We start from the raw sequence: 24,137 nt of genomic DNA on the forward strand, positions 1-24,137 counted from the left end.
TCCACCACACCTGTTTACGTGCCTACAATGAAAGTGTTGAGCTAGGGTATGATTTAAATGGGCCAAATCGGCCCCTGAGAGGCTGGTTGAACTTCTTTCGCTTGCACTTCAGCAACCGTGCTAATCGGAGGTGCGGGGGAAGGACAGCAAACATTTATCACAACAACAAGCAGTTCTAAAGAAATTAGTTTAAAGCTTACAAAACTCGGGAGATAACAGCCTTAAAGCGAGTGCACTTGAGGGCATATGGCACGAGATTGTCCTTAAGGGCGCACGTGGTGAAGTCATTCATATAACCATTGAACTGCTACGTTTTATTTATGTGAGAGAGCACATCCGAGTGCAGTCCGATGGTGGCAATTCCAAGCACAACCATCACGTGGCAGTCAGGTTCGGTTTGACCATAACCCTGTGAAACATCCGCTGTGAACGTTGAACTACTGAATCAGGTGAACAATTAACTTAAGACTCGGTTGACGGTAAACAAGTTTGACATGCCAGACGTCAATGTTATCATCATGAAAAGATAAATGAAAAAGTATGCAATTTAAATACCAACCATGTCCCGAAGGTCTATCAGTCACGTCATGGGCAAATAATAATTAATATCAACTTGAAAATAGCAATAGAAATAGATAGCGCAGAACAGCTTTTGACAGATCTTTCACAGATCGTTCTTAAACAGGACCAGATATGTGTCCTCTGTGCTTCATACATAATAGTTGATTGCACGTCACTCATCCGCTTTAATCACAAATCATATCCCGCAATGCTGGGACAGGCTCACTTAGGAAAACAACCAATATTACATTTTACGATTATGTTTTGCTGTACAGTTATTGACATTACACTTGAAAACCAGGAGGTATATTCAAACATTACGCCTGAGAGGATATCAACATGGAGGTGGAGAGATTAAATCAGCGTGTGCGCAGATTCTCTCGATGGAATGTTGCATTTCAAGACCATGAGAGAGAGATTGGATGGCTTGAGGAGGGCTTCATTTGGACGTGGACAGATGAAGGATAATGATAATGGTGCCGGGCGGCAGCGGCGCACGCCTGCAATCCAGCACTGTGGAGAGGCAGCAATGGTTGGTGGATCACACATTTGTTGTGAAACTCCCTTCTCCCATGGACGTCGAGGTGCCATACCTGGTTTCTGGAGAATGCGGCACGGCAAACGTCGACTCCACCTGTTCCGTCTACACGGGACGGTGTTTTCCCCTCGCACACGTGGGTTTTTCTCTGGGTGCTCTGGTTTCCCCCCCCCCCCACCCCATACATTTACACTCATTAATTGAAACTTAATTTGGAGCTTTCGTGACTGCAGGAATTACTCTTTGGTTCTTTCGGTAAAGTCGTGTATAAAGATAAAATAATAAATTAAATACTAGCATACGACGTTTCGATTGCAACACAAGCAATCATCATCAGGTACAAATGAAATAGAAACACAAATCTAGTATACTTAGAAATGTAATGTAATACAACAGAGAGTCGGATAACATAACAGTCAACACCCTACCTGGTTGATTACGTTCTTCCTAAGAATGTTGACTGTTATGTTATCCGACTCTCTGTTATATTACATTACATTTCTAAGTATGCTAGATTTGTGTTTCTATTTCATTTATACCTGATGATGATTGCTTGTGTTGCAATCGAAACGTCGTATGCTAGTATTTAATTTATTACTCATTAATTGGCCAAAAACATCTTCATATAGAGGACCACAGAGCTCCGCTGGCTCACGGCCTGGCTGCCCGACCCCGCTTTGTCTGCGATTCTTCGCGCCTCCAAAGCCGTTTGCTCTCTTCCACAGTGAGCGAACACTGTGCAGCGTGTTGCAAGTTGAAATGATTATCATGATGATGAATATTTTTGCAGCCCTTTGTCAATCGGTCGCTGGCTGACCAGCATATTGTCAAACATTCAGCATAACTGACACGAAGTGGGGATGTCATCGTCCACCAGTAGATTAACTATTGGCTGTACATTATTATTTAAATGTCGTGATCAGCCATGATCTATCCAGTATGTTACAATGTCCATCTCACGATGGAAACATGACCGAGTGTATTGGAATGAAAATGGTGATTATTTTATTCGGTCGGGCCTGTGTGGTCAGCTGCTCATGGTGTTTGATACAGGATACTGATAGGGAACTAAATCGGAATGCAAACAACGACAGAGTTGTTTATGCTTTGGGGTTTCTTTGCACATTTATTTCAGGCAAAGAGCAAGGCATGAAAACCCATGCATCGATTGTGTGTTCTGCATCCTTAAGTTACATGGAAGCTTTGCGTAATTGTTTTATGGTAATGTGATAATCCTTGAGATTGTCTGTGGCAACCTGAACGTTAGACGACACCAACAGATTAAACAATTAACCCATGACGATATAACCAATATAAAAAAACTACCACATCACTTGACGAGAAACATCACACCAAGGTGTAGATTCTGTAACATTTTCCAATGTGAATTTGTTCTTGGAAGTATTTACTTAGCGATCACAACGTTATGTTCCAAACCGCACAACAAGACAAAGTCACACGGCTAATTACATGCGATGCTGCGAGATGACACGTAATGACGTTATCTCGCCATTTCATGACGTAATTGCTTTGGCTGGAAAGAAGAAAAGTGTTATGGCTGGATTTCATCATGAGCTTTGCATAACATTGAATTAACTTGGCCAGTTTTCTCGAGGTGCAGTCCCTTATAGCAGCACATTCATTCAATAATCACGCATAGTCAGTTGCGCAAAATGTGTGACCTTGCGACAGCATTCACATTACTATAAAGCAATTTTATCGGAATTTTTTTTCACATTGGATCATCTTTCTGAGATATATTATATACCAACTGTTTCAGATAGACAGACAGACCAATGGAGAGAGCTATTTGAGAAAATGTTAAAGCTCAGTTGGAAAGCGTTAAAACATAAACCAAATGTGTTTAACACTACTGCAGAGGGAAAACATTTTCACCTTGGTACACAGTACCACATTTACAGTACTGTGGGCGGTCAATTTGGCTATGAGACTGACACGCTTGCACCGAGCACTTTTGTAAGCACTCCCCAAGCAAACAGATCGCCTCTGACACGATCAGGCGGACCGAGGTGGGGTTCACCACTGTCGGACTTTGGTCCCGGCAGTAAAAACAGAGCACATTGAGACGATGCCTGTCGCCACCATTTCAGCCATGGCCACCACAACCACGTCTGGTCCCTTCACCTACTGCTACACCTCCGAATAGCAACCTCGCACCTACGATTAGCACGGTTGGCGATGTACAGTGTGAAAGAAGTTCAACACATAGCTGCATGCGGCAAGCCTCTCCTAAACCTTGAATCACGTCGTAAGTTTCATCGCAAAAGCCCCCCACCGCCTATATGACCTAGGATGCACCCGATCTCACCAAATCTCGCAAATTAAGCAGGGTTGGGTCATGGATACTATTTCAATGGGTGCTCATCACCATGCATAAAACAGGTACTATAGGGCTACGTTGCAAGCAGCGCATACAAATACAATGCTGTACCGTACCATACTCCCATGTCTATGTTCCCCGCCTTCAGCGACTCACACTGACCAGCATGGTGAAGCATGGTCAAATAACCCCTCCACGACCCATACAGCTTGGGAAAGCCCTCATCTAGCAACGGATAACCAAAATGGCTGCACATGTACTTAGACCTAATTCATGAATGAAGTAACGTGGATATTAATAGTTCGCGTATTTGGAAATAACTAAATGGGTTTTTTTTTAGCCCTTTGGTAAAGTGAAGGCATGTGGGCGTAAGGTGAAATGTGTATGGGGGCGTGTGGGCGTGCTTACGCGTGCAGATCTTTGACTTTAAAAGCCTGAATTATGTGGGCTGAGTGCGATGGGCACACAAACGTCACCGAGCGTGGATCTGTGCTACGGTGTGTGAACCCACGTGACAAATTACTGACGTGCGTGCAAACACTGGACGAGTGCGTGAGCTCACAGAGAGCATGGGGGCACAAGCTCGTGAAGACGTGACGTTTACAAACAACCTGTAAACAACCTACTGAGAGTTGGCTTACGTGTACAATGGGTGAGCTGATGGCTGGCTGGCAGTTAAGCCACTGCTTTCCAAGCATAATATTGTACAGAGCATTTCCGTGTCGAACAAAGGTCATGGGAATTAATTTTATTCCACTATGATTTCTTCATTGGGCTTAGCGGTCCGTCTACAAGATACAATTATTATTGTACAAAGTAAAATGACAGTATTATTACTTTTATTAACTGTCATTTCTATGAAAGTATTATGGTAATCATTGGCATTATTTGTATTCAATCTAATATATAGGCAACTGAGAGTCACCTGATATTCATTTACATTACTATATTGCTTATGTAACAATTTGTGAAATCATTACATGAACTGTATGTGCAAGCATATGTCACCCGGATGAGTGCAAGCAAATCTCTTTAATTTCTTTCCCCTTTTTATATTTTTTATAGCAGGTTGTGGCATCAGCATGACATCAGGAGAGAGAAACACCCATTTTGACTTCTTGCAGAGCAGTGCATCGCAGAGAACTGCTCGCCCAAAGATGTCACGGAGTTACTTATGAGATCCCGTCAAGTGACTTGTAAACGGGAAAATGTTCATTATGATGCTTTTTATTTTCAGAGCTAAAATTAATCAAATTAAATGAAAGATCATTTCATGTAAAGGATTTTTGGCATGTAGTTTTTAGTGATGACCAGGCTGAGACGATCAACATACTAGTAATTCAAATCAAGGTGATTTTTCTTCTTCAGTGAATGGTAAGGGGTCCTGAAACCATCAACTTACTACATTTGAGAACCTGGCTAAATCATAATGGGCTGAAGCCAAAATTCAAACTCTTACAACTGGAGAGACCGAAATGTTCATCTTTGTAGCAGGGGACTGATACAATTCTGTAACCATAATTGTAGTATGTTCGTTGACCTTCTTTCGCACCGCACGTAGCCAACCATGCTAATAGGAGGTTCGGGGGAAGAACAACAAACTAAACACAAAAAGCAGTTCTAAATAAATTAGTTTTCAGTCCAGATTTAAAATTGCATAGCTCCAGTGGCTTCCTAATATTGGAAGCAAGGGCATTCCAGATGGCCACATCAGCGCATCTGAAAGCACGCGATGCAGTGACCGTCTTCGTTCAATGGCTAGCCAAAAGCCTCTGTGAGGATGACTGAAGTTCGCGTGATGGTTTATTCTCCTGGACGAGATCAGCAATGTATTGTGGTTCATTTGCGGCAAGCACTTTGTGTGTAATGAGTGCGAAGTTATTGAGCACAGAGTAGAATCTCCACTCACTGGGGATGGTGGTGACGACCTCTCCAACCTGCAGCCGGTACAGGATGGTGGTCTTGCCAGCACCATCCAGTCCTAGGATGAGGATCCTCATCTCCCGGCTGCCGAACAGCTTGGCGAGCAGGCCTGAGAATATCCCACCTGTGCAACAACAAGGAGAGGCCAGGATGTTAATTCGTGGATACCGTGTGGGTGTGTACGTGCGTGCAAAGGTGGCATAGTGACCTGCATTTGATTTACGGCCACGGCTAACATCTGTTGATGCAGCCTTATATTAGTACTTTGTGCGGTGTATAAACATCTGCAATGGGGAGATTAAGACGGTGAAGTAAGATGCTGACTCATTCATTCTTAAGTCATGATACAAGCATTGCAATTGTGCATGGAACAATTGATTATTTTATGTTGTACGTAATAGGTTCACGTCAACCTCTGCAGCCACTAGAGACGCCACCATACACCACACTATTGAATAAAGAATCGATTAAAATAAACCAAAAAGTCACGACAAAATTTTAAAAAAAGTCACGACAAAATTTAAAAAAAGTCACGACTAAATTTTCCATGTAATTGAATATCACAACAATTAATCACATCTCTGAGGAAGGGATCAATTATTCCAAACCACTGCTTTCATAAATACATTTATTCCGTCTGGGTTAGGATGGTGGATGAAATTATCAGAGCTATGCCTACCAAACCAGATCATGATGCCGCTCATACAACTGCAGGCACAAGTAAAATTATATCAACGCATTTTAAAACGTATTTCTGCGTAAATGGGCTCGTCATTGATGGCAGACTGGGTGGGGGGTGGATAGGGCAGTTTGGGTCTCAAGAGGGAGCTTCAGAAAGGTTGAGGAGGCTGGAGATAGGATTTCATCTGAAAATTTGCCTCGGGCTGCAATAAACCTTTCAGCGGGCATAGGGCTGGTGAATGAAAAACGTCCACCTTCTAGACAATGCTTGTTAACCTATGAAATCCTCACTGAGTCTCACGACCCTCATTCAGTAGGGTCCAGCCAAGTTTCCACAGTAGGGGACGATGATGATATGTATGTTGGAATTGAGCAATTTGCAGATAGATTTTTCAAATGTGTAAAATTTGTATCACGATGCCGGCACATAATGGCCGACATTTTTTCGAATGACGTCTTAGGGGATATTTGCCGTCCACTGGAAAGCAGACGGAGAGTATTGCCGAGGTTAATATGCCTGCAGGGTGGCCGCTGGATTACTAAACAAGAACCTACGCAACAAATGGTGAACGGGCTATTGCGAGGCAGTGTCACCAAGCAAATCCACGGTTTAGGCTAAACTCAGAATCAGGTAAAAGGGAGGGTATACAAATAGGGGTGGGGGAGGATTTCACTGTGGTAATCATGTTGCGCTATGAACAAGGTGAACCCGAGTTCGATTCCTGGTAATCGCTGATGTCGCAGCGAGTGATATCCAAATCGCTCCTGGGGACCCAACCGCCACCACCTTCAGTAACCGAGCGCGGTAAAAAGAAAGCATCGCTAACATGGCGTGTGGGGGGGGGGGGGGGCCTTCATCCAGCATGGAACTGACAAAACTTTGTAAATTACTATTTTGTTAGTCAAACAGACACGTCTTAATATATAACCAAGCGAGAGCACATGGAGACTGCAGTCTATTTCTAGGGTTAGAAAGAAGGTACACAAAAATAGTGCAACAATTTAACCTTATGGCGGGACCCCAGGGTCTCATAAGCCCCCAGCTCTCACATAAACTGCGTTGCGACGTCATTTTGTGTCTGTTGAAGGTGAACGATACAGCAATCTATATTCCTCTCGACGAGCTCTACACGATGTGCTAATCAAAGTTTCCAAGTTTTGTTTCCTCTGTGCATTCGTCCTCGCTGCACTTGGACGACATGACAACAGAATGATCCGCGCCAGGTGGGACGCGGCGTCAATGTGCGCGGTGGGACGGAGTCACCAAAAATAAATACGTGATTTACGATTTTGATTTCCGTTTATTCGGGACCCCGGGGTCCTGCCATAAGGTTTAATTGAAAATAGAAATCCCAAATGCAATTAGAGGAGATGCAGTATCAAATAATACATTTTAAAAGGGTAAATGTAGCATGAATCAATAAAACATAATAAAGGTAAGTGATATTGATCAAAGTATTTACCTTCAAAATATAATTTATTAATAATTACTTAAGTCTCTTATACAGTCCTCTTGCTCTGGCATTGTTGGCCATTTCCATGAACGTTTGATACTGACATCTACTAGAGAATAATGCTCAAAGCTCAGCACAGCTGGATTTAAGCCTCAATTTACGTAATTGCCAGCTCATGGCCACTTCACATCCTGGTGGATATATTCGTTTTTTTAATCAAAATCTAAAATGGTTTCAGGCACCCCCCCCCTTCACCAACCGGCACTGACCAGCATGGCTATGGTAAAACCACTATTACTGACATGACATGGCGAGGCCCTCATCATGCAGTGTGTAGACAAAACGCTGCAAGTTTATTTTTTCTAAGTTTGTAACGCCCAGGTATTCCTTTAAAAAAGACATGGTTAGTCTCAATGGACAATGACCTCGGTTAAGAAACTGCACTGAACATGTTTTTACAGCCCGAAGCCAGTCATTGAAATGCTTTGTTCCTATGGCAGGTCAGTTTACCTGGTTAGGAAAACCAATGTTACCACCTCTGAGACACACTTAAGCGGTGTGCTTTCGCTAAGTTGTCTCCACCTGAAGAAGGCCGCTTGTGTTGCGCCCGAAACCTCGTGATTTAATTCATTTAAATTTTTTACCTACGTGACTTTACCGAAAAAACCAAAGAGTATGAATCCTTGCAGTCACGAAAACTTCAAATCTAGAATTAAGTAGTAGTTCATACGTTGACCCAAGAAGGAATAAAGGACAGAGAGTTGATCCCCATAACCAGCATTTGAACTCGTAACCTTCCGATTGTCAGCCGCACACTAACTACTGTGCGCCACCCCGCTGGAAAAGTGCACCACATCGCAATTACATTCGACAAAGTACAGCACTGTAATAGTTCAATAAAATAACAAGCTTGTTTTTGTTAAAAAAATAATTGCCTGAGGCGCAAGTTACTAAGTCTTCATTGCCCATCTTTGACAGACTACGACTGATATTCTTGGTTATTTCGGTAAAGTCACGTAGAAGGAAGAACATTTTCTTGCTGTGGATTTCACACCTGATGATGATTGCTTGTGTTGCAGTCGAAACGTCGTGAGAATTTTTATTATTTTATATTTATATTATTTTATTATTTCCCTTTTACGTGACTTTACCGAAAGCACCAAGAATATGAATCTCTGCAGTCATGAAAGTTTTAAATAGAGACTACGACTGACCACAACAACAGGAATTCTACTCAGTACAAGAACTGACGAACATGTGTATTTGAGTTGAATTCAGATGTATGAGTGTGCAAATGAAATACTAGTATTGGCCTCAATCACATGTGTATAAACATGACTATTAAAGTTAAATGCTGTGTTGTGTTTTATGGTGTTATATCTCTCTTCAAATATATTTGAAAAAAATAAAGGAGCTTAAAGTGTATCAGTGGTCGGCAGAATGGATTCAATATCAAAAGTTGAAATGTGCGGGGCTGCACTTGGCACAACCAAATATGTAAAATGTATAACTTTAGCGTGCTGGCAAGCGATTTATTGCACATCCTTTAAACTGAAAACCATAGGAATGCATTCATGCCATTCGCGAGCTCGCAGTCACTAATATCAAACACAGCAGAATTAAGCTAGATTATTATAACGCTTATGTTTGCTTTACCCAGGAAAGCCTCACCATGAGACTCCTTTTCAGGAGGTTCCTGCTAGTAGCAATGTTTCTGCTGTTTAATCCCAATTGAGTGATTTTGCAGCATTGGGATGTTTGGCCAATACCAGTTACATTGTATGTGGCCCATGCAGAAATGGGAGAGAAAAAATTCCACACAAAGTTGCCCGAGTCGAGAGTCGAACCCAGGGTTCTCTTGCTGCGAGGCACGAGTATAACCAATGTGCAACCCTTTCGCCTGTCAATCAAATGAGTATTCGCTAAAAATGGTTTGAATGAAATGCTATACATTCGAATGCAATGATTTGCCACAAGGCCAAGATAAATCTACACCTATTCATCAGTCATCATTATTCATACTCTGACCAGGTAAAAACCCAGCATCTTAAAATATGTATTTAACAAGTGGGACTCACGTAAGCATTTTTACTTCTATAAATCCGCGAGTTCATACAACACACACAGTGCTTAGAAGTACCCTACAAAAAGAATGCGAAACATTTGGCAGTGCTATGGTTGTAGAGGCATACTAGCGAATTACGTTTCAGAGAAATAAAAACTGCCAGAAGTTCATCTTCCCCTATGACTAATTGTGCTATTTCTACTGACGGCTATGTGCACAGCTATTTTTGGACAATAACAGCATTCTTGTGCTATGGAAGCAACTCATTAATTGGGTCAATGTAACCCAATTAATTTCTATGCATCACTATGTTTCTTTGCCAACATTTTAGCTGTTCAATTGTCTGTCAATGTCCATGTTTCTAATCCATGTTAAAGTAATCAATACACAGCACAATGACAGAAACCTTTTTTGTGAGCCACATCGGTGTGCTGCTTTACACCAACAGACAGGAGAGCAACACGTAGATTTGACAACCTAAACAATATAAAGGACTTATATTGACTGTTAAGAAAAGAAAGTGGACTTGGGCAGGAAATATCGCACGAAGGAATGATGAACACTGGTGGAGATTAACGACACAGCAGCAACCAAAGGAGGGAATTTGCACGAGGTCAACCACTGTAGAGATGGAGCATTGGCATCAGCTCTTGAGCAGGTGCTAGATAGATTTCACATCGCGAGACTAACATAGGGCGAGGGATTGAGGAAGCCTTTATCCAGCAGTGGGCAGATCATGGTTGAGGATGAACTCTCAAAAAATGCATTTCATAATGCAGGGATACGACTGTAATATTACATCTTTGTACACGCTACATCTGAAAACCCACACATGCAATTATTGTTTCCCAGTGAAGACTAAAATATACCCTTTTGCACAGAGCAAACAAACATTTGTAATCTATTAAATGTGTATTTATATATTTTCTTTGATGCTCTCCTGCCATGTTTTTTTGTTTATAAAAGTAGGCTAACTGGGCTGGGCACGACAGGTATTACTACTCATTTGCAAAAAATAAAACAATGTATAATGTTCCCTTCACATTGCCCAAAGCCACACATCATTACAGGGCGTACTCATTCGTAGCAAATGTGTGGGTTTCTCCGAATCGGAGCACGTTTCGGTACTCAGAAAAAAAGTGTTTTTAACCCAGTTGATATCGAACAGAAATGTAGTTCTTGTGCCACAACAGATGTTGAGCTGCACAGCTACGTAAATGCATTTACAGTATCACCAGCAATTTATTTTACCAAAAGATACCACGAGCCTCAGTCGACAAACATTTTAGATTGGATTGAAAAAAAATAAAAGGTTGATAACGCCAACACTAAAAGTATAATCTACAAATATTGTATGAACTATTTTCTGCACTTATGACCAGTGAAACAATACGACATCGTCGAAAGCAAAAACACTCCTAAAGAAATTCTAGCCTTAACTTAAGGCAACTTGATAAAAACATCTAAACTTAACTTTTATTTATATGCTGCAAGTCGTACCGGGTTTGGCAGGCCTGTTATAGCACAGGCTGATATTTTCTAGCCATCACTAACAGCGCTGACACAATGCACTTAATCAAAAAAGACTTCAGCTTGTTTGAGGCAGAACACCCACGGGAAAAACCAGTCAAGTTCACAACCGATTATAGCGTCAGAGACGAACCACTTTTGCAAGGAGAGCCATCCCGCACTCAAATGGAATTCAAATTCAGTTTAATGATTAATGGAAAGAGTTGTTTTGCATGTCTCAAGACTGATTTGTTATTAATAAATGCGCCTTTATGTTAAAGCCAGTACTCAATAAACATGAGGACATTAAAACACTCAAAATGTGCTGCAGTACTTGTATACAAAGATTTATCATGATTTTATAGTACATAGGCATTTTTTACTTTCCAACAGTGACCCCTACTGTTGGCTTAACTGCATAAATCAATGTCAGCAAAATGACAGGCCTGCACAGCTCAAAGTTCATGTAAAGACGATCGGACACAAAAACTTCAATCAAAACTTTTTTCTCTGTGTTGGGGAAATTCAAGTTAAGATTATGACATTTTCTATCTTGTCCTGATGGTGTTTGATGTAGTTTCAAAGGAAAAGTCATATCTAATTTTGGTTGTGAAAATTGTTCTTCAAATTACTGGGGAGTTGAAACAATATTGTTCCACCTGTTATATGTATTATTGTTTAATAATTGACCAGTTAAACACTTGTACACGCGACAATTGAATTTGTTGGGCTGCGTGGGGTGGTGGAGGGACTTACCAACACAACTTTGGCCAAATCATTAAGTGGCCCAATCGAAACATCATTAATGAATCAAGGTAGTACTGAAATGCCACATTGATATACAGAAAGAGAAACACAGCTTAGAGAACGTACACAGGTGAGAGAAATATAGTAATTTCCAGGTAGTCTTTGTGAAAGAGGTGATGTTTCATGTGTCTCAATTGGTTCATTTAATACCCTTGTTAAATAAAAGATGGATACAAATGGTAAAAAAAAATTAAGTGGGCTTGTGCATGTTGCTAGAAGGAATGATGGGCAATCATCAAAAAAAGGACGGAGTGGCAGCCAAGGAATGAAACGCTTCAGACACAGAGTGATAAATTCAGTTTGTGTGCAGGCGCTATGTTGATACATTGCAGATATGTGAAAGATGGCAGTGGCTTTCGAAGGCCATCCAGCAGTGAAATGATCATGGCAGATGATGGGTTGGTCCCACAAAGATTGCTTTTAGGGGGTTGCGATTCCATAATAAAATCTATGATGTTTCATCTAATTTTATTTGCTTAGTTTATACTCTTTCTTTTCTGGTTTATCTTTTGGGTATATTTTTGATTGCTGTATTAGCCTTAAATGTTAGAATAGCACTTGAAACCAATATGCATGAATCTTAAATTATGTATTATCCCATGTGTAAATTTGACTTAAATGCATTATTGCAAATGAAACATTTTTATTCAATAAATACATGCATTGTTACATGTAAATTTTTAATCACTCAGCAATGTTAAGGTCCAATCGTAATAGCTATTTAGTGTTCACAAGCGTATTTATGTTCTCATTTTATCCCCATTGGGAAATAAATGCTGATTTTCGATTGGGACCTGGTTATATCATAGATACCAAGGTAGTAATATTTAAAATTTTCCACATCATCAACTTTAAGTAAATGGACAGCTGGTCGGTGCACTTGCAATTAATCCAGTGACCTGAGTTTGATCATCAGCATTGGCTAACATAAAAAATATATTTACGAAGCAAAAACATCATTCACAAGTAATATCAGAATCAGTCTTAGGATTGCCCCTGTTTCCAAACCCACTACGCAGTGTGCTGCAGTATGGTCACACATCTGTCATGACACGCACAACACGGAGAGACCCCCATTGAGCAGTAGAATGACAAGGGCTGTACATGCTCAATACGCTTTATTCACTTCAATAACCACTGCTGTGTGACTAAGTCTGAAACTGTGAATAAGGTGCCGTCCATAAATGACGTCACGCACCTGGGGGGGTCAGACATTTGTGACGATGTGTGATGAGGGGGGGGGGGGGTGAAAAATGTGACGTCACATCAAAATGCACAACTTTAAATAAATATAGACAACACGTTCTACTTAATTAAATAGACTTTTTAATAAATGTTTCTCCTACAACATTAGAGGGCAGCGCCACATTAAATACGCACTAAAATGACAATAGTTTAAAGCGATTTGAAGCATGTTTAATTTGGGGGGGGGCAGAGCTGTGTGACGTCATATTTGAGGGGGGGTCTGACTTTTTGTGAAGTCGTGTGATGAGGAGGGGGGGGTCAAAAATCGCGTGACGTCATTTATGGACGGCCCACTAAGCATAAATACCACCGAACTACATAACCGATCCTATAAATATATATATATTATTTGCATCAAATTTTATATATATTTTTGCACTCTACAGAGCAGGGCTTTGCAACCAGTGGCTTCGGGGTCAGGTGTGGCTCGAGGACTTCATTGCGCCTCTTGAAATAATATGTTTTATAGAATTCGAAAAAAACGGCTCTTCTTGTCATTTTGGTTGCCGGCCCCTGCTACAGAGTATGACATTGTTTAGCTTGGAGATAAGAATCTCTGTCTCAGGTAACAATGGCATCATGTTAATATCTTTTGACACGAACGCCCACAGAATTTGTTCCATCAACACCGCCAGCGAATCCACAGCCGACAGCTACCTTCATCCCGAGACAATGGTGTTTTGCACCCCTGCAATTAACCCTTTAATTTTTTAATGACGTACTGGCATTTTACCATCGCACGTCACAAAGTACACTTCTTGAATTATAAAGATCACCAATAATTTTTTTCATTTTCAGAAATGAACACCCTAATGGAAAGCAAGATAATCATCTGCTTTCTTTCTACACCTTCACAAGTAATTCAATACGATCCGCCCACCATCGTGTGGTGAAACTTCCTTAACTGTGGGGGAAAAAAAACCCCAATTTAATTTTTACATGAAATTAAATCTGCATTGAAACGCCTCCAAAATCACAGCTCAAGTAAAGTTATAAAATAACTACTGTATTGCAACGCACTTAAACACTAATTCAGCATTTAAGACACTGGGAAAACCCCACCTCCCACCCCCATATGCAAATAAAACGTGACGTCATCATCATCGCGTGTGACCCCAGTTGTAGGTGCAGAAAAAATTCGCCCACACAATGCCGACTGAGCAAACACGTGAGGTGACATCAGCCTCTGTGGGCTGCAGTAAACAGCGAGAGACGACGCTGGCAAGTCAGTCGCTGTGCACACACAGTCGCGTTACTCCAGGTAACAGTGGAGGTGGACAGGTCACAGAAGATGGTGAGTTTACACTGAATGCTACCAGTAAGACAATAAGGTGTGTGGTCAACACACGGCAATGTTATGATGACTTTCAATGGAAATTTGAATGCAACAAACCCTCGATATAGACTGTAATTCACAGCCCTTTTGTCAATTCACTGCTGGTTGAAAGTCACCTTTCATCCAACCATAACATCACCAGGCTCCTGAGTACGGGTTGGTGAAGATGAGGGGGGACAGTATCAGTTGAGATATCACTTGCCACCGATGTCCGCTATAGTCGCGAATCAACCACTATGCCACCACTCCACCCACACACTCCCCATCTTACGAATACGAAGTAGTGTACAGCTTAAGCAAACGGAATGATGAGCGCCAAAATATTAAATAAAGGTCAAGTGACGTGGCAATCTTGTACTAGAAAAGAAAGTTTAACATTACCCACTTGATGCAATGGGTGGTGATTTTTCCCTTGCATTTGAAAGTAATGTTTTAGACATTTAGTTGGGCAGTTGAATAGTGCTTTTTTTTATTCAGCAGAAACTCAATACTCGATTGCACAATAATCCAAACAAGCAATGCAACCACACCAGTTTTAAAGCAAAATACTGGTTGGACATGTTTCTGTCCTCCCCATCATCCCTCCATGACTGACCCCACACCCCATCCATCTTAACTCAATCGTAAACCACTATAATAGCTGGAATGTACTCTCAGCACGACTGCGTAAAAAACAGGGGTCCGCATTTCTAAGGTTGTTTTTTAAAGGGAAGACATTTAAAAGTCACAAGGCACAAAGTGAAAAAACCTTTGGAAACCATGTGCGGGCAGGGCAGTGAAATTCAGGCTTCGATGTGGCGATGTCGCTATTCACATAATCAACTCCCATTCACCTGCATTGACAATGCAGCAACGCTGAAAGCAATTAGCAGCAGACGAACACAAGGCAACAGCGCTTATTGTTGAATATTGTATTACTCATACAGGGGAAAAACAGAAGGATTGGCTGATGGCAAGTGCTTGTGACAAGAGGGTGAATCAACTGCATTATAAAAATGCACAATTCCCCTTGGGCAAATACGCAAGCATTCAGCACACACCAGTGTTTGACACTTGTTGCATTACATTGACTGGGCAAGGTGTGTGACAGTGGTTCTCCACGCCAGCATTTTCAAACCACACACAGGCCAGCTCTCCATGTCTGACAATTTAATGTACTGCTTATATACTCAGGAGCACATTCCCCGCTTGTTGCAGAGTTACATGGTTTAAATACGGCAGACCGCCCTGGTTATAACTGTAAAAGTACATGTTTCAAAGGCGTTATACATGCCCTGTCATTGAAATGAGTAGGCCATTTACTCAATTTGGAAATACAGCAATCATCGCCCCCGTACTGGCAAACTAATTCCCGCTTACTGGCCAGGTACTGAGTCACCTTGTGCCGCACACATATCTACCGCTGATCGTTCCCTTTCAATTGTTTGAAATGAGATGCGATTGAAGTCGGTTATCACGTGTAAAGCGCTCTCAAGACGCCCCGACGAAAACAGCGCTCTATCAAACATATTCCTGCGGAGGGAGCTGGTAGGAACGTTGGATTGCTCGGTCAATGGCCAGGGTCAACGGCGGCGTGGTGTATTCCGCAAATATGGCCAACTAAGGGCGGGCACAAGCCGGCGTGAGTAGGTTAAACGTTGAGTTTTATAAGGGCACCACGGGGTGACCAGCCCCTCCCCACCCAGCCCTTCCCCACACAGCACCTCCCCACCCCTCCCATTTTTGGATGCACGACGGACGGACCCAAAATTCCCTTGTGGGATGGTATAACCAGGAGGTTCGTACCAGTAAAACCAATGATTAACTACATACAGGTGCCTCTCTGAGAGAACACCATTATCCAGCCACTAGATGGCACTCACTTACGTTTGGGTGGGTCCACGCCACCGCCTCCGTGCTAACACGTGGCGAAATACATGTGGCAATTGACTCATGCATTTTTTTGTTACCACCAAAAACACATGACTGGTGTTGAAAACAACCATTTTCAATCTGTGCTCATCTACTACTTCACAAAAGGACTTCTTCACTCAAACACAGTTCACTCTTAGTTTCTAGGAAAGGAGAGATACGCAGACAATACGTCTCGTTCATAAAATAACTATTTCACTCAACCTTCGGCCCCACTGTCTCCTGGAAGTGCATAATTTCAGCAAGAAAACGCTGAACCAGTTTCGACATGTATTCTCATCAGCAGTTAGGCTTGCTTGAATTAATGCTGGAGAACTGACAGATGTTACAGGAAATGTCCTCGCTCTTTCAGTTAAGTCGTGGACTACAAGTCTGATGTACTAACCATCACACCACAGCACCATCTAGATATTCGACGAGTCCTTTACATAATCTAATCGATAGTACCGTATGTATGTGGTCGATAGTAGATACACCTTGGCTTATATCTGCTTGTTCATGCTATTTGTTCACCTCTCAATATGCCATTACTCTGTTCCAAATAATCGTCAAATTGAGGTATGTCCATCATCTTGTCTAAATGCCACTGAATTGTCGGGCTTAAATGAAATAATTGATTGCCAACGATCGTTGCTACAACCACTTATTTTGTTACCACACATTTCACGACTATAGTCACGACTGTAGGCATAAACTAAACTAATCATTAGCTGAACATCCAGCAAATACACCTCACTCAGTAATAGAGGATAATAAAAGTAATATATTCTGGATAGCCTCAAGTCTCATGACTTTCGGTGGGGGTCCTGCATTGGTAAATTTGGCCAGTTACTTTTTATGATCATTATGATTCCTGCAGTTGTAAACCGGTGTACCTGGAGAAAACTCACCACGTACAAGAGGTAACAAAAACTTGTAAGAGGTTTATATTCATCCACTTTCTCTAATTTATTTCATGGTCACCACACAGCCCAGCGCATTCTCTCAATAATTCACCAACCCTTGCGCCTCCAAAGAAACAATGTGGAGTGATAATTAATCATCTACGACCATCAATCCAGTAAAGAAGGCCTTCCCCACTCCGCCGCGGTCACGGGAAGACGTTTGAACCCACCGAAATTCACAAACGCTACTCAGTGTGAAGTGATAAATGTAGCGTCCACAACTCGCCACTGATGTTAGCATTGAATCGAACCCAGGTATACAATAAAGCAGTGCGTTGACCACCGCGCAGCCGCTCCAAATCTATTCGATAATAGAGTCCACTTAATTAAGCATGTAACTTTGTCCCAATAAATTTCGATTTAAAGCTTTCGTGACTGCAGGAATTCATCTTCTTGGTTCTTTCGGTAAAGTCACGTAGAAGGGAAGTAATAAAATAATAAAAATAAAACATAATAAAATAATTCTCACGACGTTTCGGCCACAACGCAAGCAGCCGTCCTCAGGTGAAGAACAGGTCTGCTGATTCAGACGCTGTCTTTCCGACAGACCTGTTCTTCACCTGAGGACGGCTACTTGCGTTGTGGCCGAAACGTCGTGAGAATTATTTTATTATGTTTTATTATTTTATTTCCCTTCTACGTGACTTTACCTAAAGAACCAATAAGATTTGTCCCAACAGTTATCAGAAGCTTTACTTTTATCTTTCAAGTTAACATGAACTACTGGGGTAACATATGGATAACATGCAGACAGTATCCCAATGCCACCAAATTAAGTGTATGTTATCACCATGGCCAGAAATCAGTTCCACAAGCAGATGTACAATACAATAGATTCATAACAATGACACAAGCTTAAAGAAGCAACAATTGTGTAACCATTTTAATGCAAATGAGTGCACGAAGACGCGCAAATTTAAATGGTTTATTGCAGTTCGGGCGAGGCTGGTACGCTTAAGAGATATCCACAATTGATTCAAAACAAAACTCGCATGCGCCCATAACCACAACGTTTGACTTACTCTGTTACACACAGCGTACAGTTTAAGTACAATCTAAAGTTCGTAGTTGTAAACACTTTTTATAAATGTATAAATCTCTTCGCCTCATGCAAGCGGATGTTTAGGCCTCACCCAACCACACCGCCGAACGCCTACAAACGGCGAACGAAACGCCTCACACCAAAACAAAAAAAGGACACGGCTTACCCATTGCTGCACGTTACTCGGAGTGCGGGGAAGGATTAGAGCGTACACAAAAACACAAAAACAAACAAAACAAATTGACGTTAATAAATAAGCAAGCTGGCAAGCCCCGGCCGACTTGCGCTGCTGGACTTGCAAGGCCCACGGTTATTTACGTGTCAAGCCGCGCGGCTGCTGCGGCGGGGAGCCAACGTCACGCGAGGTGCGCACGAGACGCCGGCGGCCATGTTGGTAAGGGAGACTCCCCAATGCGTTGCTATAAAAGGGCAAGCGGTGGCCATGTTGCTAAGGGAGACTCCTAAATGCGTTGCTATAGGGGGGCAAGCGGCGGCCATGTTGGTGACGGAGACTCCCCAATGCGTTGCTATTGGGGGCAAGCGGCGGCCATGTTGGTGAAGGAGACTCCCTACTGCGTTGCTATAGGAGGGCAAGCGGCGGCCATATTGGTGAGGGAGACTCCCTAATGCGTTGCTATAGGGGGGCAAGCGGCTGGCCATGTTGGTGAAGGGAGACTCCCTAATGCGTTGCTACAGGGGGGCAAACGTTGGTTCAGTAAGTTCAGGACCCCCCTTTTTCCCCGAAAGACGTTAACAGACTGCGTGGGGAAACGTTCGCGAGCAACTGTGAAGGCCGGGACTGTGCCACAACGAGGGGTGATTGAGCAGGTAGGGACAGTAATCACGCCCGGCCGCCTTTGTCTCCCCACGCCGGCGATATTGACTGCACATCTTACACGGCGGGGGGGGGGGGGTAACTCGTTTGAGGTTAAGTAGAGGCTATCAAGGCCGGCACGGTACACGAGCGTGTGGGTGGTCATCACCACGGCTGTGTTTACACACCGCACTCGATACACATTTGTGACCGGGACGACTTAGCCGTAAGATAGAAATATTGAAGTATCGTAAGTCGGAGCATCGTAACTCGGGGACTCTCTGTAAAGTGTCTCAGAGGAGGTATGAACATTGGAGTTGTGCTCTTAGGTTTTTTCGGTAAAGTCACGTAGGTAAAAAAGAATAAATAATAAAATTTAAATGTGTACAGGGCTGTGCATATTGCAGTGTGATATTCGTTTTAAAATATGCGCTTTCGGCAGCAGACGCATCTGGTTACCCGCCAAATCGGGGAGGAATTGCCTGGGATTCTCACATCTTGCAGATGTGAGACGGAAGTGCATGTGACATTGCCTGGCCTGGCTTTATCATTGCATGGCTGTGCTTAGTGGAGGAGAGAGAGAGAGAGCGCCCCAAGAGGCTCAATAAGCAGAGCAGCAAATCTCCCGCCATCCAGTGGTTTTCCCTCCAAAATTCAGCACCCGGGGCCCTCTGAGCAACGCATGCTGCACGCCAGCTACTCGATTCGCAGTCTTGTTGGTTCTATTTGTTTGTAAGTGTGCACGAGTTAGGGTTGTCGTGCATTGATTGGCACTTTCCCTCGGGTCTTGCGTCGTCGGTGCTACGAACACGGGGGTGGTGGTGGTGTGGTAATTGTGTGTCGTTATTTGGAAGTGTCTGCGTTGTGTTGTAAATACTGTACGGTTGGTTACTTTAGCGTACGCATGGACATTGTCGTAGTTGGAGAGTGATTGTGTGTGTGTGTATTGTGCAGTGATTTCCTACCACTAGTTAGGATTGGGGTGGTGCTCGTCTTCAGTTTACAGGCCTGCGCCTGTGGTGGCAATTCCACCTTCCTATGGCAGGGCACGAGTCTATCGGCACCGTTGACGACAAAGTGGAAATGTTTTACCGGCCACGGATGGATAATGGGCTGAGTCAACCTCTATCCAGTATTTAAACTTGCAACCTTCGAATTGTGTATATTATAGTACTGTATTGCATAGTCTGGAGGGTTGTATGTGCTGCAATGTGTATACTATAGTGTCCATATACCAAAGTGTTTTTAATGGTGTGTCTACATTATAGTCTTGTGTATGGGCATGCTGTCGTATGTATTAATGGTGTATATACTGTATGTGTGTAATGAAGTGTTGTGTACAGGGCTGTGCATATTGCAGTGTGGATATATGTTTTAAAATAGCTATCGGCAGCAGACGCATCTGGTTACCTGCCAATCGGTGAGGAATTGCCTGGGATTCTCATCTTGCAGATGTAAAACGGAAGTGAATGTGACTTTGTCTGGCCTTGCATTATCATTGCATAGGCAGATACATGATCATTATCTCTTTTATATTCCTTATTCATTAATCATAGTCCATATGGCCGATCCAACGTAATCGTCTTCAAGATTCATAATGAATTTTGGGTCAGATTGCATAAGTTAAATGTGTCCTGTGCACTTCCCCCCACCCGACATAGACAATTACCTAATAGATTTGTTACTTGAATAGGCGTATCAATTTATTACTGTTTCAGCAAACAGGTGTGTGAAAGAGCAGTACATGTGTGCTGCTGCAGCAGCAATACATTATGAACACGTTTACGTGACAACTCTAATAATTGGCTGTGTCGGGTGGCGGAGGGTGTACGACACCAATCTTAACACGATCTGATCCAAAAATCTATTAAGTCATATGCTTGGTCGCGAAAGCCTACGTGTTGCAGTGAATCCTCATTAAATTACAAGGTGGTCAGTCGATTCTATTGAATGGAACCTGAGTCTGGGTTGAATTAGAAGCCACGTTCACCTGTGCGCTTTAATGTGGATGGTGCATGCAGGCAAAAACGCGACGTGGCATCATTGACTCGAGCATGGATGTCAAGCGTAAGACGGTGGGTGGGGGGCCGCTGACATCCTCCCAGGGCGCCATGGGGGGCAAGCGTGCCCGCTCAGATTGGGACGATGACTGCCCCACGAACTTCGAGGAGGAGCTCGCCTTCATGGACGACCTGGAGGCGGAGATGGCGCTGGAGGAACGCGAGGAAGAGACGGCGTCGGCCGCGGCCGCTGTGCCCGTCGGTGCGCACGTACCGCGAAGCGTTTCGTGATGCTCTCCGGCCTCGTGCACATCGTCCTCATCGTCATCACTGCCTTCATCATTGTTATCGGAATTGTCTCGATAATTGTTGTCATCATTATGGCAATCATCATGTTCATCGTCGTCTTTGTAAATCATAATTGTCATCATAATGATTATCATTTTCATCTTTAGCATGTCTGTCATTGTTATTGTTGTAATCATCTTTGCCATCATCTTTATCGTTGTAACTCATCATTACGCACAATTTACAGCTTCAGGTCTCAATGTATGTTATTCCCTGTTATATAATGGTTTATTTTTGGAACTTTGGATTTCCACGATATTCAGATAATTTTGATGAAATGCTTTGCCAAACATTCCAGTGCAGGATCCTCCTGAAAAATAGTCTTTAGACTCTACGGAGACTTCCCCAGGTATGTAGCTGACATACATAATTGGCTATTTTAATGTGGTTGAAACTAACCAAATCTAATTTTAAATACACATTTGAAACCTGCCAAATTAATGAAAGAAAATATCTCAAAATAGTAAAATAACAGAACCTATACTCTTGCCCTGTCTTATCTTTAATGTGTCCCTCCACTCTCCTTTCACCGTGGTGGCGAGATGTTAACTACCTCGTCTGGTATATTGGAGATTGTGGGTTTGACCCCGACCCTGACTCTTCTATATTTGACGTTTTCAAATCATAATACTTAATTTTCCCTGAATGCTGATGGCCAAATGAGTTACTCTGAGCTGTGAGCGCGATATGCTAGCTCTTTATAAATTACTGCCCAGACAAGGGACAGATATGGTGTAAAGGACAAATCAATTTTCGTACCTGACAGTAAGTGTTGTGTTAGGATAAGACAGTTGTGTCTAATTGTATCTGTTTATGTGCATCATGTGTGTGTTTGTGTCATTCAGGAAAGCTGCTGTCATCGTCTGTTTTTAACAACAAGTGGCTGCGTCCATCGTTACCCAAAATTGATCAGAAAAAAGAGTCGCTTGTGTTCCAGCAAATCGAGCTCGATCACTACATCGGTAAGGCTATACAGTAAACATTCTTTCATTCCACATTTAGCTATGATTTTCTTGATAAGTACAGTCGTTTCTTAGATTCTCCATTGAATACATTTTCACAAATGTCTTGTGAATGCAGACGTAACCACGCAAACTCTGGTCATCTTCCCAGTAGCTTTTGACTTCTTCCTAGCTTTGTTCCCGCTGTGGCGTAGGGTCCGCTTTTCGGCATTGTCTTCTCCATTTGGCTCGGTCCAGGGCATCTTCAGGGGATGCGTTGACCGTCTTTATGTCTTCCTTTATTCGATCCATCCATCGCTTCTTCGGACGTCCGCGTGGACGGCGGCCCTCTGGCTCAATACGCATGGCAGTCTTGGCTTTTGACTAACCAAACAAAAAACGGCCACTGGATCGCACGCTTTCGGATGCGCTTCTGTGGCCGCCTGTAACCCTCTTCCGATATTAGCAAAGCACTGGAACAGTGCACTTTTTAATATAAATTGAAAACTATATTTTTTAGAACTGCTTCTTGTGCTTCGTGTGTTGTCCTTACCCCACACCTCCGATGAGTACGGTCGGTTACGTATGGTGAAGTTTTTTTGTTGCATAATACATACATTTGTATTGGGTTCCATTAGTGAACATTAAATTAAGAAAAATCATTGACAATACAATGCTTTGTACCTTATTGCACATCCACACTTCTAAACACTGAGTCACATATTACAGAATTTACTCGTCAAAAATCTTTCATGGAAAATCTACCACAAAAGTATTGACTTTACGTCATAAAAAAGCTCATGCTTCTTTGTACGACGGTTCTGCTGGCAATGGTGAAACTCAATGGGCACAAGACTCATGATCTTCTTTCACAGCTTGCATGCAGTGGCCTAACGTAGCTCTCATTGGCTCTGTTGCGATAAATTAAATGGAGTCGCCCCCCCCCCTGTCCAACTTACTCCCCCCCCATCTTCATAACCAAGAACTTGGGCTCTTGCAGTTGCACGGCCTGCACAGTTGATTAGATACGCCACTGCGTGTGTGCTGTTATGTTTGTATTAATCAAAATAGTGAAAATTAAACAAGTGCAGCAAAATCCATTGCTGAGTTATACTATGTTCCAACATCGACACACCCCACCTTCATCTCAGTTGGTATTCCCATTGTGCTATCTTTGTTGTGTGTGCAGGCTTCCATGTGTCGGGGATGCCAGGAGCCACCCAGGGCTCCGTGCCAGTGGTTCGCATGTTTGGCATCACCAACAAGGGCAACAGCTTGTGCTGCCACGTTCACGGCTTTGCGCCCTACTTCTATGTAGCTGCCCAGACCGGTGACTACCTCATTTTCTTTCATGAGTTTTTTTTTTCTCTCTGTTGTATTCCTAATTGTGTAATTGTCATTATTTCGTAAGACGAAGTAACCATGCTGAGCTATTTCAGAGCAGAGAATAAATCCTTGTGTTGGATAATGACCAGAGGTCGCAACCGAGTACCCGATACCCGTACCCTACCCGATACCCGGCTACCCGTACCCGGCCGGGTACGGGTACCCGTTTGCGACCCTGGTGCGGCCGGGTACGGGTACGGGTAGGCCGTGAGTCACTGGCGAGTAACCGTTTGTCACTCATTTCAGGTAGGGTACGGGTAGGGAACGGGAACCCGTACCTGGCCGGGTACG

The 24,137-nt window shown here is 42.8% G+C and overlaps 2 protein-coding genes across 4 annotated transcripts in view; one reads left to right on the plus strand and one right to left on the minus strand.

Moving 5' to 3' along the window:
• ARL1 (ADP ribosylation factor like GTPase 1) overlaps positions 1-18,681 on the minus strand; it is a 39,527-nt gene extending 20,846 nt beyond the window's left edge. The window contains exons 1-2 of the mRNA XM_061564340.1: positions 18,524-18,681; positions 5,350-5,487 (exon numbers count right to left, since the gene is read on the minus strand). Coding sequence (XP_061420324.1) covers positions 5,350-5,487; positions 18,524-18,527 — 142 coding nt within the window. The 5' untranslated portion in view covers positions 18,528-18,681. The remainder of the gene's footprint in view (positions 1-5,349; positions 5,488-18,523) is intronic.
• A 357-nt stretch (positions 18,682-19,038) lies between these two features.
• Positions 19,039-24,137, plus strand: part of POLD1 (DNA polymerase delta 1, catalytic subunit) — a 39,184-nt gene continuing 34,085 nt past the window's right edge. The window contains exons 1-4 of one of the 3 annotated variants that reach the window (XM_061564341.1): positions 19,039-19,185; positions 21,193-21,433; positions 22,365-22,481; positions 23,650-23,790. In XM_061564341.1, the coding sequence (XP_061420325.1) occupies positions 21,226-21,433; positions 22,365-22,481; positions 23,650-23,790 (466 nt within the window). In that variant the 5' untranslated portion in view covers positions 19,039-19,185; positions 21,193-21,225. Of the gene's footprint in view, positions 19,186-19,331; positions 19,474-19,756; positions 19,904-21,192; positions 21,434-22,364; positions 22,482-23,649; positions 23,791-24,137 lie in introns of those variants that run through there. The other 2 variants (XM_061564343.1, XM_061564342.1) reach the window with 2 other exon arrangements.

The sequence above is a fragment of the Lethenteron reissneri genome, chromosome 33 (genome assembly GCF_015708825.2).
Source record: "Lethenteron reissneri isolate LAM-NWPU_2019-01 chromosome 33, ASM1570882v1, whole genome shotgun sequence".
NCBI classification, from domain to species: Eukaryota; Metazoa; Chordata; class Hyperoartia; order Petromyzontiformes; family Petromyzontidae; genus Lethenteron; species Lethenteron reissneri.